The sequence below is a fragment of the Phascolarctos cinereus genome, unplaced genomic scaffold (assembly GCF_003287225.1).
Source record: "Phascolarctos cinereus isolate Bilbo 61053 unplaced genomic scaffold, phaCin_HiC Scaffold_7;HRSCAF=346, whole genome shotgun sequence".
NCBI lineage: Eukaryota > Metazoa > Chordata > Mammalia > Diprotodontia > Phascolarctidae > Phascolarctos > Phascolarctos cinereus.
The window spans coordinates 57397936-57417768 of record NW_027556180.1 but is presented as its reverse complement, the minus strand read 5'-3'; the positions used below and the strand labels follow the sequence as shown (position 1 = coordinate 57417768).

The following is a 19833-nucleotide window of genomic DNA, read 5'->3' as shown; positions in this document are numbered from 1 at the left end:
GCATTATATATACACATATATTTATATATATACACATATATGTATGTATATATGTACACACATATGTATATGTGTATGTATATATGTACATGCATATGTCTATATGTATGTATACATGCACACATATATAGACACTCACACATATTCACTCTGCTCCAGCCTTTTACCTTTAATCTGTGTATATCTCTCTGATTCAAATGTGTTTCTTGTAAACAATATATTGTAGGATTCTGGTTTTTATCCACTCTGCTGTCTGCTTCTGTTTTATGGGAGAGTTCATCCCATTGACATTCACAGTTACGATTACTAACTGTGTATTTCCTTCCATCTTATTTTCCTCCCGTTTATACTTTTTTCTCTCCTTTCACCCTGTCTTTCTGTTTTGCTTTTGACTACTGCCTCACTCAATCTGCTCTCCCTTCTATCAATCTCCCTCCTTTTCCTTTCCCCTTTCCCCTCCTACTTCTGCCCTCCCTTCTATCATCCCCTCGCTTTCTTTCTTCTTTCCCCTTCTACTTCTGTATAGGGTAAGATAAATTTCTATACCCAACTGAGTATGAGCCCAGCTGAGTATGATACTCAACCTCTTTGAGCCAAATCCAATGAGAGTTAAGGTTCAAACAATGCCCACCTCCTCCCTTCTTTCCCACTATTGTAATAGGTCTTTTGTGCCTCTTCTTGTGATATAATTCACCCTATTTTGCCTCCCTCTTTACTCTTCTCCCAGTACAATCCCTTTTTCATTCCTTAATTTTTTTTTATATCGTCACATCAAAGTTAACTTATACCCTCACTCTCTGTCTATGTATACTCCTTATAACTGCTGTAATACAGATACAGTTCTCAAGAGTTACTAGTATTATTTTTCCATGTAGGGATGTAAACAGTTTAACCTTATTGAATAACATGTGTTTTTTTTCCTGTTTACCTTTGTGTGCTTCTCTTGCGCTTTGTATTTGAAGATCAGATTTTCTGTTTAGCACTGGTCTTTTCATCAGGAAAGTTTGAAAGTCCCCTATTTCATTGAATGTCAATCTTTTGCCCTGAAAGATTATGCTCAGTTTTGCTGGGTAGTTGATTCTTGTTTGTCTGATCTAAGCTCCTTTACTTTCCAGAATATCACATTCCAAGCCCTCTAATCCTTTAATGTAGAATCTGCTAAGTCCTGTGTAGCCCTTACTGTGGCTCCTTGATATTTGAATTATTTCTTTCTGGCTGCTTGCAGTATTTTCTCCTTGACCTGACAATTCTGTAATTTGGCTACAATATTCCTTGGAGTTTTCATTTTGGGATCTCTTTCAGGAGGTGATTGGTGGATTCTTTCAATGATTATTTTACCCTCTGGTTCTAGGATATCAGAGCAGTTTTCCTTGATAATTTCTTGAAAGATGCTGTTCAAGCTCTTTTTTTGATCACGGCCTTCAGGTAGTCCAATAATTATTAAATTATCTCTCGTGGATCTATTTTCCAAGTCAGTTGTTTTTCCAATGAGGTATTTTACATTTTCTTCTATTTTTTCATTCTTTTGATTTTGTTTGACTGATTCGTGATGTCTCATAGAATCATTAGCTTCCACTTGCCCGATTCTAATTTTTAAGGCATTATTTTCTTCAGTGAGTTTTTGTACCTCCTTTTCCATTTGGCCACTTCTTTTTAAGGAGTTGTTTTATTTATTTTTTTTCATTTGGTCAATTGTATTTTTTAAGGAATTATTTTCTTCTATCAATTTTTGTCCTCCCTTTTCCAGGCTGTTGACTTTTTCTTGCATAACTCTCATTTCTTTTCCCAATTTTTCTTCTTTCTCTTTATTTGATTTTTAAAATCCTTTTTGAATGCTTCCAAGAAGGCTTTTTTCGGCTTGAGACCAATTGATATTCCCTTTTGAGGCTTTGCATGTAGGCATTTTTTACCTTGTTTTTCTCTTCTGAATTTGTGTTTTGATCTTTCCTGTCACCATAGTACCTTTCTATGGTCAGGGCTCTTTCTTTTCTTTCTTTCTTTTTTTTTTGGCTCATTTTTTTAAAGTTGAGCTCTGCTCCTGGGTCACAGGGGGCACTGTCCCAAGCTTCCTGTGCTGGGGCCCAGGCACCTGGTTATTGGCCTTCTTTGCCAGAGCCTGAGGTGCTGGTGGCTTGCCTACTGCACCAGGGTAGCCCAGCCTGGTTGCACCTGTTATGCCAGGGTTCCAGGACTGGCAGTTTGCCTTCTGTGCTAGGGCTGGAGGCTTCACAGCTGGCCTGCTGTGCCACTACCCTGCTGAGCCAGATCTGAGGGGCCTCAGTTGCTGATCTGTTCTGTGGCTAAGAGCCTCCTGGTTTGCCCTGAGGCCATCTGCACTGGGTTGTGATCCCCTTTAATCCAAATGAGATAGACCTTTCCTAAAGTCCTTCAAAGTTATCTTAAGTTGGAAAATTGTTTCACTTCATCTTTTTGTGGGTTCTGTTGCTCCAGATTCTGTTTAGAGAGTTGATTTAATGTTCATTAACAGGCAACTTCCTGGCTTCTCTCTGCCACCTTGGCTCCCCCTCCAGGACTCTTTCTTTTCATTGAGTAATATTGGTTCATTTTTTTCATATTATAATACTTGCTTAAAATGGAAAGATTTTTCTTTTGAAATTGTACTCATTCTTTTTTCCTGTTTTTATGATCCTTACTGGTTTAATTGTATGCTGTATTTTTATTCAGGCTTTCTTTCTTCATATTTTGACATTTTAGCTTTTCTCTTATATCTACAACCACTTTCCTTTGAGAATCCTCCTCACTCTTCACCTTGAATCCCTGATTCTCATTCATAGTTCCCCCAAGCTACTTGCATTGGAAGAACAGGGATCATTCAGTCCTGGATCTCCATGACTGGTGGGGATAGGGATAGGACTCTCTACTATTTGGATTTCCAGTTGCATTTACCTCAGGTCTGATTCTTATTTCTCTTTTCCCTTTGACTCTGAGCACCAGAAGTGTCTTCCACCCTATCCAACTCTCCCCTTTGTCTTTCTCCCCCACAGTTTCTGTCTCTTTTCTGTTCATGGCTGAGTATAATCAGTGTTGGCCATCTTTTGCGAAGCCAAAGGATTTTGAATTCTTTTCATTGCCATGGAGGAATCCCTACATAAGGACTCTGGGTCACAAGTCTCAGAACTTTATTTACCTCAGTGTGAGGTGGCATGAAGTCGGGGGGGATGAGAGTGCTAAATATTAAAGCGTTCTTGTGTTAATTCCTGAAATTTTTGCCTTGTGCAGGGGTTCTATCTTATATTGTAGATCCAGCTAGAATTACTCTTTACCTAGAGCATAATTTCTTTATTTTAGGGTTTTGGTAGAGGAGAAATTTGAGACAAAAAGTTGTTTTGTCATCTTGCTGATCACTTTAATTACTACCATTTTTTTTTTTTTGGCTAGGCAGTGGGGTTAAGTGACTTGCCCAGAGTCGCAAAGCTAGTAAGTGTTATGTGTCTGAGCCTGGATTTGAACTCAGGTCCTCCTGAATCCAGGGCCAGTGCTCTATCCATTGTGCCACCTAGCTGCCCCTAATTACTACAATTTTAATCTAGCAATAGTTTTTGTTTTTTAATGAATACACTGATTTACTGCAGAGTGGAATCTCTCTTCCTATATTATTTTTCTATTTCCTCTTCCTGGAAAGAACATCATGTATTGTGTTGGAATCCCAAGTTTAAATCCTGTTCTTCCACTTACTTATCTTTATGACCTCTCTGGCCAGTGTTTTCTTTATCTATAATATGAAGAGTTTGGACTAGTTGATTTTAAAAGTTCTTTCTGCCTCTTGAATTTATGAGCTGATCATATTATCTGGGAATTTTGTTAGGGCTTTCTCCAATATACATTTCACAATAAGACATTGATTTCCTTCTCAATAATTTTGCTAGTAGATATAGATTAGAATAGCTAGGTCAGCATTTACAACTTCCTTTTTTAAACTCTAGTTCTTTTTCTCTTTTTATCCCCCTCTAGCAAGTTAAGTTTGTGCCTTGTGGCTATTAACAAATTTTTTGACACATTAGACTGTTATATCCACCCTAGTCCTAATATTTCCCCATGTAAGTGGTCCCAACAGAGATGAACAACAGGTACTAGTTCAGGTTGAATGAAACTAGGGATTGTTTGTTGATTCAAGGTCCTTTTCTACTTTTTAAGTTTGTGCATTTTATTTTGTTTTTTTTGTCTAGGCAATGGCATTAAGTGACTTGCCCAGGGTCACACAGCTAGTAAGTGTCAAGTGTCTGAGGCCGGATTTGAACTCAGGTCCTCCTGACACCAAGGGTGGTGCATTATCTATGGTGCCACTTAGCTGCCCCATGTTTATGCATTTTAAAGAGACATTCCTGCCTATCATTGCCTTTCTGGGACCAACAATCTATATTTCCTAGATAGAGACCACAGACCTAAGTGAGAAAATAGGTGTGCCTCCTGTACAAAATGTACCCGAAAGGAATCAGGAGTAAAGGAGTTAGCAAATATTTTCTAAATCATTTTAATTCCTTTATTTGAATTATAAACACATAATTCATAGAGTCATTAATGCTGCATGTAGGGTTCCAGGTAACATCAAAGCCACCTCTGTGGTCCATTTTGATGCAAATTTGAAGGGGAGCAGGTTGTATTCTAATAAAAATGCTGTTTTTGATTAGAACTTTGGATCCATAAATTAATTGAAGTATGTCATAGATTCAGCTTGAGATTCTAAGCTACAGTCAATGACTGAAAAGTTGCATATCCCATCTTTGCTAGGAGAAGAAATAGATATATTAGAAATTGTGTGTGTATTTATTTGTGTATATGTAAATATTTTCTGAAATGAGATTCAATTTAACATAAGAACGTTGCTCTGTTAAATCAAAGGCACTTTCAAGCCTAGGTGGTGGAAGGCCTGGAGGGAGCCCCTGGGGGCTGGTCAAGGAGGGTTGCTTGGGTAGGTGTGTTGTGGGAAGAGCAGGTTGTGTTTTCTCAAGGGGAGGCAGACCTTGGGGGCCCTGGCACCCTGCGTGCCCATTGGCCACCGTGGCCCTGGGTTACTGCCATGGTCCAGTGCCAACAGGGTTGTTTGTGTGTGCCCCTCTCCAAACACACATAGACTGTTAACATTGGATGTCCTGGAAATAGAGGAGTGTATAATTTATGGTTATGAATCTTGTGCTAATAATGAGTATTAAAGCCCATTATAACTAAAAATAAATAAATAAATCAAAGGCACTTTAATGCATGCTTTTGTTACCCCAAACTGATGTCTTTCTCTTGGCTACAAGGCTAAATTTAACTTGCTTTCTTAGGGCTTATGTCCAGTATAACATGAAGCACCTCTTGAAACACACACACTTCTTAGATTAAAATGCTTGAGTCAGTCTTTCTTTTGCTATTATTATTGTTCACATATGCTGTTCATATTATTTTGGTTAAATGGGCTATTTTTTGATATTTATGTAGGTCTGCACTGTTATTCAGGCATTCTTTCAAAATTCTAGTAATTTTTTTCAATTTTTTTTCCTTTAAAACATTAAATAAAATTTCACATACCAAGCATTCATTCATAAATAATAATTTGTAAATAATTTAAAAAGTAATCGAGCTCCTGTATTCGAAGATTCGTGGTGAGTTGCTGCTTTGGGACCTTCTGCTTATGTGGAAGTGTCTGGTTGCCACATTTATAAAGTGGCTTTTCTTTCCTTTGTAGGTGACAAACAACCAGAATTTGATGATGAATCTTCAAGCCTTTTCCCATATGAGCAAACTTGTTGCTATTTTTCCCCTTCTGTGTGATTTAGGTGTGTCTATCATTTAACCCTCAAAGTACATTGGTAGCTACTGGAAGTATGGATACTACAGCCAAACTGTGGGACATTCGGAATGGAGAGGAAGTTGTCACCTTAAGTGTACGTCGATTATTTCACCTTTTTATTAGTCACTAAGATAAGCGTGTTATCAGATGTATTCTAAGTTTCAGATTCAACTCAATTCAACAAGCACCTGGTTTATAGAAGGCACTGTACCTGGCACCTGGCGCACAAAGACAAAAAAAGAAAGTTACTGCCCTTCGGGAGTGTTTGCATGTTGCTGGATGAGATATAGCATGGTCACAGATAAGGAAAGTCAAAGTATATATGTAACCAATGGCCCAGAACCTCACAGTCTGAATATACAGAGACTAGGTTTAATGTTGAGGAACCTCCTCCCAAACCACATATGTCTTGTTATGTTCTTACTTAGAGATTCTTCTGTAAATCTCAAAAGAGAGCTTGTATCTAGGTTTTCACAGATAATAAAAAAGCCCTCAAGGCAATATACGTTTTTTTATTACATTATGCACTTTTTTTCTACCTCACAGACAGCATGCAGAAAACATCATATATCAGCCCATAGACATTTGAAACAATTCTCTTTTCCTCTTTGCCAAGTCCTGCTCCCAGACTTATTAGCATCACCCTATAATTTGGATTTCTCTTAGACGCAAAAAAATTGGCTATCTCAAGAGAGGCAATCCTCTGACATTCTGGTGAGCCCTTCTTTATCTCAGAGACCCCTGGTCTTATGGCACTACCCTAAAGGCTTGGACTCCCCTCAGAAAGAAAACAAAAAGATATTCCTGTGATTCCCAGCTTTTCTCCCATGACCCATTCAGACCTGAAGCCTTTTGGCATTATCCTAAGGGCTTCCACTTCCCCTAGAAGGAAACAAATTTTGCGGTTACTTAGCAAAGCGAACCCTTTCCCATCTTTCCAGTCCAAATAATGCATAGTGATTATGGAGGGCAAAGTCCAGGTCTTTAGATTCCTCATAGTCTGCCTCAGTCTTTTCCTGCTTTTCCAGATGAATTGCCACATGCAGAGACTGGCACTGATCAAGGACTTCCCTTCCTGTCTTTTGAAGGCTGAATCTCTGATTTTACCTGAACTTAACATCCAGGAATTGTCCCTACTGTCTCTGGGAGGTTAGGTGCTAGAACTCTCCAGAAATTCATTATCATCAAAGAAATCCCCTCTTCGCCAATCAAGGGGGCTGGAATTCAGGAATTTCCACCACTGAGCCACATGGTTCCCCTCTCCATAACTACCATGTCTTAGGCTGAAAGATCCACCACCACTACCTCTCTGTAACTGGTATGCAGAACTCTGGGTTCGAGGGTTCTCCTGGGGCCATATGATTGTGAGACCTCACCAGTGCCTCTCATACTGCTAACTCTCAGACCATGTGGGTAGCTGCACTTCTCAAAGTATAGGCTATAAAGGTTCTCCAGTTTGTGGGTTGTTGTTTCAAAGTTAAAGAATAGATATACTGGGTTCTGGTGAATCTAAAACAGAGAGAAAAGAAAAAAGGCAGGTCCATTTACAATTAGTAATTTTAATTTTCAATACTTTTAAATTAAACACAGTCATTTTCCATTGACTCCACTTGACAGATATTGCTGCAGCTTCCTGTTTAGATATAACTAGCAAAATAATTGAATCCCAACTTCTCTCCTTTTGAATAATGCAAATTTCCTAAACACATGGAAAGAAGAAATGGGAGAAAGGGAATGCAGAAAACTTTTTTTTTCCTTTTTGGTGAGGCAATTAGGGGTTAAATGACTTGCCCAGGGTCACACAGGTAGGAAGTGTCAAGTGTCAGAGGTCCAATTTGAACTCAGATCCTCCTGACTCCAAGGCCAGAGTTTTACTCACTGCACCACCTAGAGGCCCCAGAAAGCTTTGTTAAAGCTTGCATATGGCACTTTTGTCTTTCTCTCCTTTTGCCATTCTACTCTTGATCTTTAGGATCTCAGTTTTGATTTTTTGCTCCTATTCCCTGAAGCATGAAGGAAGAATGGATTAAAGGATAACATTCTACAAGGCGAATTAATCCCTAATATTTCACTCCTCCAGACCCTTTCTGTGTACTACTACACTCCAGCAACCACACTGATATAATACTGGCAACAAGGACCATTTGGGCTTGGTGAGCCACTGAGATCTTTGGGCCCCCCAAAAGTGATACACAGGCTGAAGAAGAATACAACTCCTATTCTAAGCAAATGTATTTCAATCTTGGAGTAAAAAAAAAGATTTTGTTGCTTTATTGGAAATCATAAAGCCAATTTTAATTCCATTGTTCCCTCCCCCCTCCCAAACCTTGTGATTATTCACTTGGGTAAAAACTTTCTGCCATTAATTCTCATTATTTTATGGGTCACTAATTGTTTTCAAGAGAAGAGGAAGTTAAAGTTCCCCCTTAATGCCTGTGCTTACAACTAAAAATATGACTTCCATTACCTTTACCTAAATGGATCTGAAAAGATGAGTTATATACTACATATTTGCGTACCTATCTGCTTCAAGGGAGTGAATTCTCCTCTTTTGTTACTGAACTATAGAATTGTGTTCAAAAAATTTAATCTCAATTTTGAAGTTTATTAAGCCTAAATAAGCTCTCAAAGAATGAGATTTATGTTTTAAGATGAATTATATAACTAATTTTAAAAGCTAAGTCTCTTCTAAAATTTTTTTGCACAATTAAAAAGAATAATTATAGCAATGGAAAATACTAAAAAGTAATTTGAGTAATACAAAAATACAACTAAATTAGGCCTAAGTATTTAGTGTTGCAAGACCATGATGTTTCAGTTTACATGTATAATAGCCTCTTCTAATTCCATCTTGCAATTAAGGAAACAAAGTGCTCCTAAGGTTTAAAGATTTGAAAATAAAACAAAATGCCATCAAGTGCCAATTGCCATGTTTAGATAAGAATTTCTATATTTGGGGCATTGTGAAGTCAGTATGGGAAAACTTTGAAAAGATTGATATATGCTCTATTTTTCTCTAGGGACATTCAGCTGAAATTATCTCCTTGTCATTTAACACCACAGGAAACAGAATTATCACTGGTTCCTTTGATCATACAGTTTCTGTATGGGATGTTGAGACTGGAAGGTATTTGTAGTTGTTTCTCTATTAAGGTATTAAATTGATAGACCACAACTATTCATGAATTTAATGCTAACCTATGGTTTTTATAGTACAGCAGTAGAACACACTGACTCACATATATCAATTTTTTAAAAAGTTAAATTATGTATGTTTCAGTTCACAGTTTCTCCCTCCTATCTTCTCCCACCTTGGGGGTGGGGGGAGGGGGGAAGGAAAGATACAAAACGAAACTTGTAACAATCTGCATAGTGAAGCAAAACAAATTCCTACATTTGCCATTTTCAAAAATACATATCTTATTCCACATCTTAACGTCATCATCTCTCAGGAGTTGCATAGCATGATTCATCATTAGTTACATGGAATGGTGGCTTGTCATTGCATTAATCAGAATTCTTAAGTCTTTCAAAGTTTTTCACCTTATGGTAGTGTTTATTACATAAATTGCTTTCTTTCTACTCACTACACTCTGTGTAATTTCCTATAAATTTTCACAGTTTCTTCTGAAATTATCTCTTTTGTTATCTCTCCAGGTATGGTAGTGTCCTTTTACATTCATATATCATCATTTGTTCATCCATTCTCCAAATTATAAGTGCCTTCTTTGTTTCCATTTCTTTGATACTACAAAAAGAGATGCTATAAATATTGTTGAAATTAAGGTTCTTTCCCTTTTATTCTTTGATCTCATTGGAGAATAAGCCTAGTAGTGATGTCATTGGATGAGGGGACATAACATATTTTAGTGATGTTTTGGATATAGTGCCAAATTGATTTCTAGAATGACTGGACTGATTAATACCAATAGTGTATGAATGTGCCCTTTTCCCTGAAGCCCTTCCAACATTTGTCATTTTGATTTTTTTTATCATGTTTGCTAACCTGATGAGTGTGACGTGGTACCTCAGAGTTGCCTTAATTTGAATTTCTTTAATTTAATTAGAAATTTAGAGCATTTTTATATGGTTGTTGATACCTTGGATTTCTTCCTTTGGGAATTGCTAGTTCATATGTTTTGACCAATTACTAATTGAGAGAATGGCTTTTATTTTTTTATAAATCTGAATAAATTTTTACTTATCTTGGAAATGAAACTTTTATGAAACTTCTCTGCAAATATTTTTTTCCTCAGTTAACTTCTTCCCTTATAATTCAGCTGCATTGGTTTTGTTTGTGTAAAACCTTTTTATGTAATCAAAATAGACAATTCTATCTTTCATGATCCTCATTTCCCCTTGCTTGGCCCATTCTTCCTATGAATTCTATGTTTACAGAAATATCTATCTTCTGTAAATTCATTGAAATAATGTAACTTTTTTTAAAAAGGACAATATAATTAGCATAATGGTTTAGTTTGTTTATTTTTGTATTATGCAATCAACTTCTTATGCATTTTAAGAATATCAACATATTCTAAAAGAAATATATAGATAATTCATTAAATTTGATTTGATAAAATCATTTCAGTTTTTTTCTAGCTTTTTTTTTGTCTTAGTCAGAAAGAAGTTAACCAAATTAGCTAATTTCTATTGTAAAAGCCTTGGTTGCAATTACTAATCTGTTGAAGGGCCTAAACAGCAAGGAATTGTCCAACACACTTCCTCTAAAAGGTGAGCAGATACAAAAGACCTCTCCACAAATTTGTTATTCGTTCTCTGAATAGGCAATATGTTCACTAATCAAGCATGAGGATATTTTCAAGCTCTCTGGATTTTAGACTGACTCCATTATTTTCACAAGCCTCCACTCTTTTCTGAGATGAAGGGACTCTTTTATTCATTGCTGTCAATATTGATATTTTTAGACTTTTCGTACTGCCCACATGAAGCAAAGACTTTGGAATTCATTGACTAGTTCAAGCTAAAGATTTCCTTTGACTAAGATGCCACCATGTTCACTCAGATCATGGCCATGTAAAAATCACAATTGTTGGTCTTTTTACAATAGCTTAAATGTCTGGAATTGACATTATTTAATATGTCATCAGCTTTCATTGTTTTCTCTTTTTTTAGGAAGGTGTATACTTTAATAGGTCATCGTGCAGAGATCAGTAGTGCTTTGTTCAATTGGGATTGCTCTCTAATTTTAACTGGATCTATGGACAAAACATGCATGGTAAGTTAAATAAAGTCCTTCACCTAATAAATTCCTTCTCCATGTGTGTATTAAACTTTCAGAATAAGACATTATTAAATTTGGGAGCCGGAAAAGTAAATTTTAAAAATATGTTTCCTCTTCTCTCTAAATAGCAAATGATGAATGTCTGTAAACCAATGGCATTACTTTATTTTTTTTACTTTATTTCTGATTTTCTCTTTCTGAAATTTTTTGGCCTTATAAGGGAAAATGGAAAGTTTGATAAGAATATAATCAAGGAAAATATTGTCATTTTCATTTTTAAAGAAAATTAAGAGAAAATATTTAAAATAATATATTTTATACTTCCTAACCTTGAAAATATAACATAATGGATTGTGAATTTAGACTAAATGCTCTTCACCCTGATATTCTTATATGACAGCTCATATTTTCAGTAAGAGCTGGTAATCTGACAAAAATACTCCTAATTGATTGACTACATATGGAGTATTTAATACCTACAGTGGGCCATGCACTTTGAGTTTTTCCCCAATAGTAGAGATTCATTCACACCATTTAGCTGGTACACCTTTGGATTTGTACAAGGGCAGCTGGCCCTAGGAGAGATATGTGTGGCCATTGAACAGAGTGAAGCTAACTGAAGGAGCAAATCCATGATCTAGGCACAGTGCTTTAAACAACTGAGCCCACCAGTTACAGTTATATCCTTAAGATTGCTTTTGACTTTGACTTTATATAGTTTTCTTAAATCGAAATTCATGGTTTGTTTTCTCCCCCCCTACATTACAGCTCTGGGATGTTTTGAATGGGAAATGTATTGCAACTTTAACAGGTCATGATGATGAAATATTAGATATCTGTTTTGATTATACAGGACAGCTTATTGCAACTGCTTCAGCTGATGGTAAGTAAATTGATCATATATTTTACTTATGAGAAAAGTTGTTTGTTTTTACTCTGCATCTGTGAGTCCACCATTGTAGAAGCTTCCTCCAACAATGTAAGTTAGCAACAATTCATCTATAATTTATGGTTTCAGAGAGTTGTCAAGACCATTGAGAGGTTAAGTGATTTGTAGATAGTCACAAAGTCACTCAGAAACAGGATTTGAACCTAGACCTTACAGACTCCAAAGCTAAAATTCTGTTGACTCCACAACGCTGTCACTTATGACATCCTATGTCATAAGCACAGTTGTTTTTTTGGCAGGTGATAAAATATGATATGTAAAATACATAAAATACTTGCAGTAAAATCTGAAGAATTAAACAAATGATGAATTTTTTAAAGAGTGTTTTTTGTGTGAATCTCTTGCCAAATACTTGTATTCATAATTTATATATGTATGGATTAAATGTTTCATTCAAGATTTTGCAGGATATTTTTCATTTTAAGAGATTTTAAATGTCTGTCTCTCAGTGGACCCCAGTTCACCCAGAAACAAGCAATATCCTTCTCTCTGGCTTCTTTGCTTGTTCCTTACACTCCAGAAATAGGGCAATTTTGAACACTGCCTCAGGCTTAGCAAATAGCAGCTTAATATATTTGCCATTTGTCTCCCTGCCCATGAGATGAGAGTGGGCATCCTGCTTTAGGTTACTGAATGGAGACTGGAGAAGTCAGGGGCCAGTCACCTGGATCTTTGGCCTATTCAGTACTGGCCCATTAAGCTTTGCACTAAATGCTGATTTCTATGCACTCTCAAGAAATCAAAGGAAGAGCTACTAATGTTTGCAGGGTCTTTCATGGACTTTCATGCTTAGTTGCTGGAGCATTTGCCACTAAAGCCCCACCCCAATTTACTGTTTTCTCACTTCTCTGGTATGTAGTTAAAGAAATGGATGAAACTTATCAGAATCCATCTATTCTTCCTAGGCATAAGACATAAGGGAATATAGGGCCCCTTTGATATGTGGCACATAAGGATTATTATCTTACATACCAATATAGAGGATTATAAAAACAAAAGTCAGATGTTCACACACATCACTGAATGTATGTTTCTTCTTCTGACAAAGGAACAGCAAGAGTTTTTAGTGCTGCTACAAGAAAATGTATTACCAAGTTAGAAGGTCATGAAGGTGAAATTTCAAAGGTAAGTTGGCTTTTCTTTTGACAACTATTTAATCAGAATTTATATCTTTTGAGAATAATTCAGTCAATCCAAGGGGGTGTATATCTTAAATGAATTACTTAAATAAAAACCGTAAGGTATAAAGGAACTAAATTTAGCTCAATTTCTCATACTGTTCTAAAAAATTTACCACACTTTTTTTATAGTACACATTTTTATAAGAGTATTCTCAAGGAAGACATGATGATTGAAGAGTAAAATCAATTTTCCTTCATAAAACAACATTCACATCAGCCATAGAAAATTATCTGGATGGCAGCAAAGAACTGAAAACAAAGTAGTTACTTAACAAATGGGGAATGGGTAAACAAATTGTGATTCATTGATGTAATGGCATATTACTGTGCTATGAGTATAATGACTACAGAGAAGCCTGGAAAGACTTACATGAATTGATACAAAGTGAAGTAAGCAGAGACAGAAAAACAATAAATACAGTGACCATGACATAGGAAACTGAAAGAATAACCACAATGAAACAATTAAAAAAGAACACTGCAGAATTCAAAGAGAAGACGATACCTCCCTCTCCTCTCTGAATCCATTGCACAGGTGAGAGGTCCCTAGGTGTGGAACATTGTATTTTTTTTTAAAAAAACTGTATTAACCAGTTTTGTTGATGTCTACTCTTCCTATATTTCTTTTTTTTTTCTTTTAAAAATTCTTTGTTATATGAAATACCTCTCTTGGAGGGGGAGGGAGGAAGATACAAGGAGAAATTTAGGCAATATAAAAGTAAAGGAAAACCATAAAAATTAATTTTAAAAATTGGTGTACCAAAAGTACTTGATGAAGCAATATAATGAGTTCTTAAGCGGCTTTTCCCATTTACAGCAAATACATGATTGAATAATTTTATAGAAATCATGTCATGTGGTAAATATTCTGCTCATTGAATCAATACCGCATTTGTATCATTGAACTAATAACCACTAATTAATAGTAAGTCAAAACAATGGGTATACTCAAATTCTTCAATTCTAAGAAATGCCAAAGCTTATTTTTATATTCTCTACTAATGACCAAACCAAGTAAAACACATGTCCTAGTGCTTTGGTGTCTATTTGTTCAACCATGGTCCAGGTCTGTGGAGATTGTTAGTGTGCTTTAGGACTTGGTGCTTATCCCCAACCAGGCTCACCCTGACTTCTTCTCCCTTGTCCATGGGTTCAGTTTTGCACTGAGACATTTAATATTTGTTGAATTGAGCCTCTATGACACTGTGTTGGTCAAACACTCTTGCTTTCTTTGAGGCTTCTCCACAAGTCCAGGCCAGATACCTTGAGAACATCTCTTAATCTCTGATTCAGATTGTTGTTCACAATTATTGCTCCTAATAATAGCAATCCAGGCTATGAGGGTGGGCTTTTAGGGAGAAAACTGAGCAAGTGTGTGGGACCAGTTTGAGAAAGGAAAGGTCTGAGTGTAAAGGGAAAATGTGACTATGCAAAGTAGCGCATAGGAGATTCAGAAGATTCGATCAGTTCTGTATCTTTACAATATAGAGTTTCTCTGACCAAAGGAGCTGCACAGGACTATTCTTGTGGATTAAAACAAATATTTTCACTCTTATTTTTGCTTTTCATATTTATAAATTGCTTCACAACTACCTAACAAAAAGTCAGTTTGTCTACTTATATACAGTTGCCACAGATTATCCTACTAGTGTTTTGTTGTATATGCCAGTATTTCTCTCTGAAATCTTATGTTGGAGGAGTAAGTCAGAAATAATGACCAAATTTCTTTAAACAGTTATGCTCTAAGTATGCCAGGTTTTTCTGCTGTATTGTAAATGCAAATAATTTCAACTTGGCTCAAGTTTGAAATTTCATAACCTTTACTTTTCTTACTGTGTATGTAAATTAATATTGATATTTTAAAAATAAGTATTCTGGGATGAAAGACCACAAATCTTTCTTAATAGGCATGGATTTGGTAAGGATAAGAATATGTTTGTCATGAAGATAGCATAAACAAAAGATAGAAATACTTAACAACTTTATTAGCTGCTATTGATGGAGAAAATATATCTGACCATTTATAATGAAAGGATTTTTAAGGCCTCTGCTTACAAATAATTAAGAGTCAGAGGTCTGAGATCCAGAACTAGCTAATCCATCTTCATTTTATTTTTCAAGTTGAAAATGTATTTTATAATTCACTACATGGCTATTAAATAGTAGAATGTTGCCTATAATAGTCTACATTTAAAAGAAAACATAGGAAAATATGGGAAATGTTTGTTATAACTGAAAACTACATATGCAGTTACTTTCACTTTCAATTGTGAAACAAAACTCACATTCATAGCAATGCTGTATGCTATTTAAGAGAATATAATCAGGAAGAGGACCTGGGTTTGGTAATCTTTAGGTTATCAAAATACGTATTAGAGAACAAGTTGTGGTATATGAATCTAATGGGATACTACTGTGCTATAAGAAATGATGAGCAGGGGGACTCCAGAAAAACCTGGAAAGACTCATATGAACTGATGCTGAGTGAAAAGAGCAGAACCAGGAGAACATTGTACAAAGTAACAGCCACATTATGCGATTGATGACTGACTGATAGACTTGGCTCTTCTCAGCAATGCAAGGATCTAAGACACTCCAAAAGACTCACAGTGGAAAATGCTATCCACATGCAGGGAAAGAACTATGGAGTCTGATTCTAGATTGAAGCATACTATTTGCTCTCCTTTTCCTTTGTTGTTTTGTTTTATTGCTTCATTCTCGTGGTTCCTCCCGTTAGTTTTAACTGTTCTTTACATCATGACTAATGGGAAAATTAATATGAATGTGTAAGTAGAGCCTATATCAGATTGCATGCCATCTTGGGGGAGGGAGAGGAGAAGGAAGGGGAGAAAAATTAAAACTCAAAATCTTATGGATGTGAATGTTGAAAACTAAAAATAAATAAATTACTTATTAAAAATACATACTAGAAAAACACTTTTAAACATTACATGTACCCTAGAACTTGGAATGTTGTTGTTAGGAGCATTGTGTGCTTTCCCATTAGTAATATCACATTTAGTGCTTTTTTTTTCTTTTTCAGATTTCCTTCAATCCTCAAGGAAATCGTCTTCTGACAGGCAGCTCTGATAAAACAGCTAGAATATGGGACTCTCACACAGGACAGTGCCTCCAGATTCTAGAGGGCCACACAGATGAAATCTTCTCTTGTGCTTTCAACTATAAAGGCAATATAATCATTACAGGTAGGTTAAGAATACAAGTCATTGATTTAATTTTAAAATAAGCTTTCTTTATCAATCAACATTATGGTGTCCTTGACTGAAATATGTGGCATAGTTCCAAGAGAACTAGCTAAAATGCCTTCCCCATAACTATACCTTCATGGCATGCCATTTTAATTCTAGTTGTTAATTTTAATAACAGCATGATCTGGTTGCTAAAGTGCTGAACTGGAGAAAACTTCACAACTGGATTACTGCGTGACATTGGGTAAATTATTTGCAAGGCAAATTTCCCTGACATAAAAAAGTTGGCTTATCTTAACTTTTTCCAGCTACTTAAATATTGATAAACCTTTCTCAAAATTCCACTTATCTAATGGGAATTCCTTACCTGATGCTAATAAACATTCATTCCCTGAAGTAGCTGCATAATACCTATGTTAGCATCCAGCCTCACACAGATGAAGCAGAGGACAGCCTATCTGATATGATTTGGGGGGCAACGTCTAACAACCATCCAGTCCACAACCCTCACTCCTGCTGGCTTGTTATAATTCCCGAAATCCCGTGACTGAGAAGACAGACTTCTTCCCCCAGAAGTGCTATGTGAAATATAAATAAATACCTGAAGTAATGGTGACATATTAAGCCATCATGACAATTAAGCTAGAAGAGATTTCCTTATTTTACAAATGAGGAAACTGAAGTTGAAACACTTCTGTGGCTTGCCCAGGCCTCAAAACCAGGCTTTCTAAATCCAGGTCCAGGGCTCTTCCCAGTGATCATGTAATATCAATGTGAATTCGTTTATCAGATTATCAAAGGACTAAGGGAAAAGGACCTAGGAAGGGTTAATTTTTATGAAAAAAAAAGTAACGTTAGGATATATGGGGTGAGGGCGGGGGGATGTCCCTCCACTAGAGGATTCTGGCCATTTAGAAAGGGTCCTGTAAGAACCTTGGCTGCTATGGTGGGGTGCATATGGTGAGTAGAGGCCAGGCTTTGCTTCATGATTCCAAGTTGCTTTTTTCAAGCCTGTGGTATCAGTGGAAGAGAGAGCTCTGAGCTACCAGCAAACAACTTCTCCCAATGTGGATCAGCACTTTTTTCTGCAACTTTTAGTCTAATTTGCCTGGGACCATTGAGAGAGGGAAGTGACTTGCCAAGGATCCCAAGTGTCAAAACTGGGACTTAGTGAAGGGGTCGGTGACTCAATCATAGTCACAAGTTTAACTAGTTAAAATGTGAGCAATTCAAACAAATAGTTTCCTTTTTCATTATTTTGATTTTTAAAATCTGCAATACATTTTGAAGTATGGAATTCATTCAGAACAAGTATTGGTATAGACATAACCACAGATTAATTTCTTTAGATGTGATTTGATTCTCTTCAGGCTCTATACCTATTGATCTCTGTTAACTTACCTAGTTATGTGGTAATGGGGATCATTCTTCATTTTGTCAGGGTTTGAAAATTAGGAGTGATTGAAATTGCCTTTGAATTGATGATTTTTGTAATTTAAACTCAGAAAGGCAGAATAGGACCTTGCCCATGGGGCTAGCAGAAAAAAGGCCCTGGCTGCTAAAGTCCATTCCCAGCACCTAGAGACTTTCTTCCTTTAGTATAAAGGTTTGTGTCTACTCCTACCACCAGCTAATAAACAGCCTCAGGGCAGGTAGCATAGTCATTTCATCTTAATGAGAAAGAGTTCTCACTAGCTCCTTTTCTAAAAGTAGTTTTGACTTTCTGGGTAGAAGAATAAAAGAGAGTAAGAGTGTACTGGGATACCTTGGGTGGGTGTGTAGGTGAGCAAGGCTAGGGGCAGGGAGAGGGGGACGAGAAGAAAGGCTTAGAAGAGACATGCCAAAGAGACCACAGGATCAACCTAATTCACAGGTAGGTAATATCAGGAACCCATGGAAGGGAAAGATTTCTCTCTTTGGAAACTACACATATTTAAGGGGGATTATAGGAAAGCACTGGGGGTTATATGGATTAACACCATGAATTTTGTGAGAACACTGGATAGGATTTAAAATTCAGTCAATGTTTACAATGCGGCTAATAATAATAATAATAATAGAAGCTAACATTTATATAATACTATGTGCTAGGCACTGTGCTAGGCACATTTTATTTATAATCCCATTTGATCCTCATGGCAATCCAGAGAGGTAGGTGCTAGCATTATCCTCATTTTACAGATGAAGAAACTGAAGCAAATGGGTTAAGTGATTTATCAAGGTTGTACAGCTAGTAAGTGTCTGAGGCTGGATTTGAACTCAGGTCTTCCTGACTCCAGACCCAACTCTTAATCCATTGTGGCACTCAACAGGTCTAGAGAGAAATTGACCCCATGGTTTTGGTTTTGTTAGTATTGACCAACTGAGCTAATTAAAATCATGCAAAATACTTAATATGTCATTTTGAATTAGTAGTTATTAATAATAGTCATTAATTTGAAGCTCTGGCTCATTTAGTAGTTGTTCAGTTGTCTCCGAGTCTTTGTGACTCCATTTGGGGTTCTTTTTTGGACTGGTTTGCCATGTATTTCTCTAGCTTATTTTACAAATGAGGAAACTGAGGCAAGCAGGGTTAAATGACTTGCCCAGAGTCACATAGCTAGTAAGTATCTGAGACTGGATTTGAACTCAGGAAGATGAAGCTTCCTTACTCCAGGCTAGGCCCTCTATCCACTGAGCCACCTAGATGCCTTGGGAGTATTTAGTGTGGTATTCAATACTTTATCATAATTAAGAAAAAGTCTGAAGTGTAAAAGATAAGAATATAAACTCATGAAAAGTAACAATAAATAACAATATGCCATTTGCACTACAGGCAGCAAGGATAATACCTGTAGGATTTGGCGCTGACTGGTGAAATGAGTTTAAGAACACAAGCTTCTCAACATGCAAGCAAGGTTTTTCTGATGCAACATCTACTTTCTCTTTTCAGTATTTCTCTGAAGCAGGCTACTTACATGTATTGTACTTAGCTTGACAGGTATGACTAAAAAGACTAAATAAGTGGGCTTGGTAGTTGTGTGCATATTATTGGATGAGAATTACTGAAAACAAGACTAATGGAATGTTTTGACATGGGTCGCTACTTTCTTTTTCTTATTTTTAAAATAGTTATGAATAGCATCATGTTACTGTTCAGTGAAAACTGGCTAATGTAGCTGAATCTCTCCAAGGTTCTGTTTTCAAGTACCATTGTAACACTTTGTTTAATAAAATTTAAAGAAAACAACATTACATGTGTATATTCATACCACTCAGTGGGGAAAGTATTGATTTGAAAGTAGGGAATTTTATTTGCAGTTTGCAGCTAAGAGCTGGGGATTCTACAAATAGTATTAGGTTAGTCAGATAGCCTATACAGAGCAGGGGTTTCCAAGCTTTCAGTTCTCTTTAGGATAGTATATATGGAAAGTAGATATCCTCCATAATTAAGTAAACATGCTCTTTACTGACAG

General features: G+C 36.3%; 1 protein-coding gene across 1 annotated transcript in view; it reads left to right on the top strand.

Moving 5' to 3' along the window:
• DAW1 (dynein assembly factor with WD repeats 1) overlaps positions 1-19599 on the top strand; it is a 48564-nt gene extending 28965 nt beyond the window's left edge. Inside the window, exons 7-13 of the mRNA XM_020970976.2 lie at positions 5781-5888; positions 8815-8921; positions 10931-11033; positions 11808-11922; positions 13037-13113; positions 16213-16375; positions 19194-19599. Coding sequence (XP_020826635.1) covers positions 5781-5888; positions 8815-8921; positions 10931-11033; positions 11808-11922; positions 13037-13113; positions 16213-16375; positions 19194-19228 — 708 coding nt within the window. The 3' untranslated portion in view covers positions 19229-19599. The remainder of the gene's footprint in view (positions 1-5780; positions 5889-8814; positions 8922-10930; positions 11034-11807; positions 11923-13036; positions 13114-16212; positions 16376-19193) is intronic.
• Positions 19600-19833: the final 234 nt, after the last annotated feature.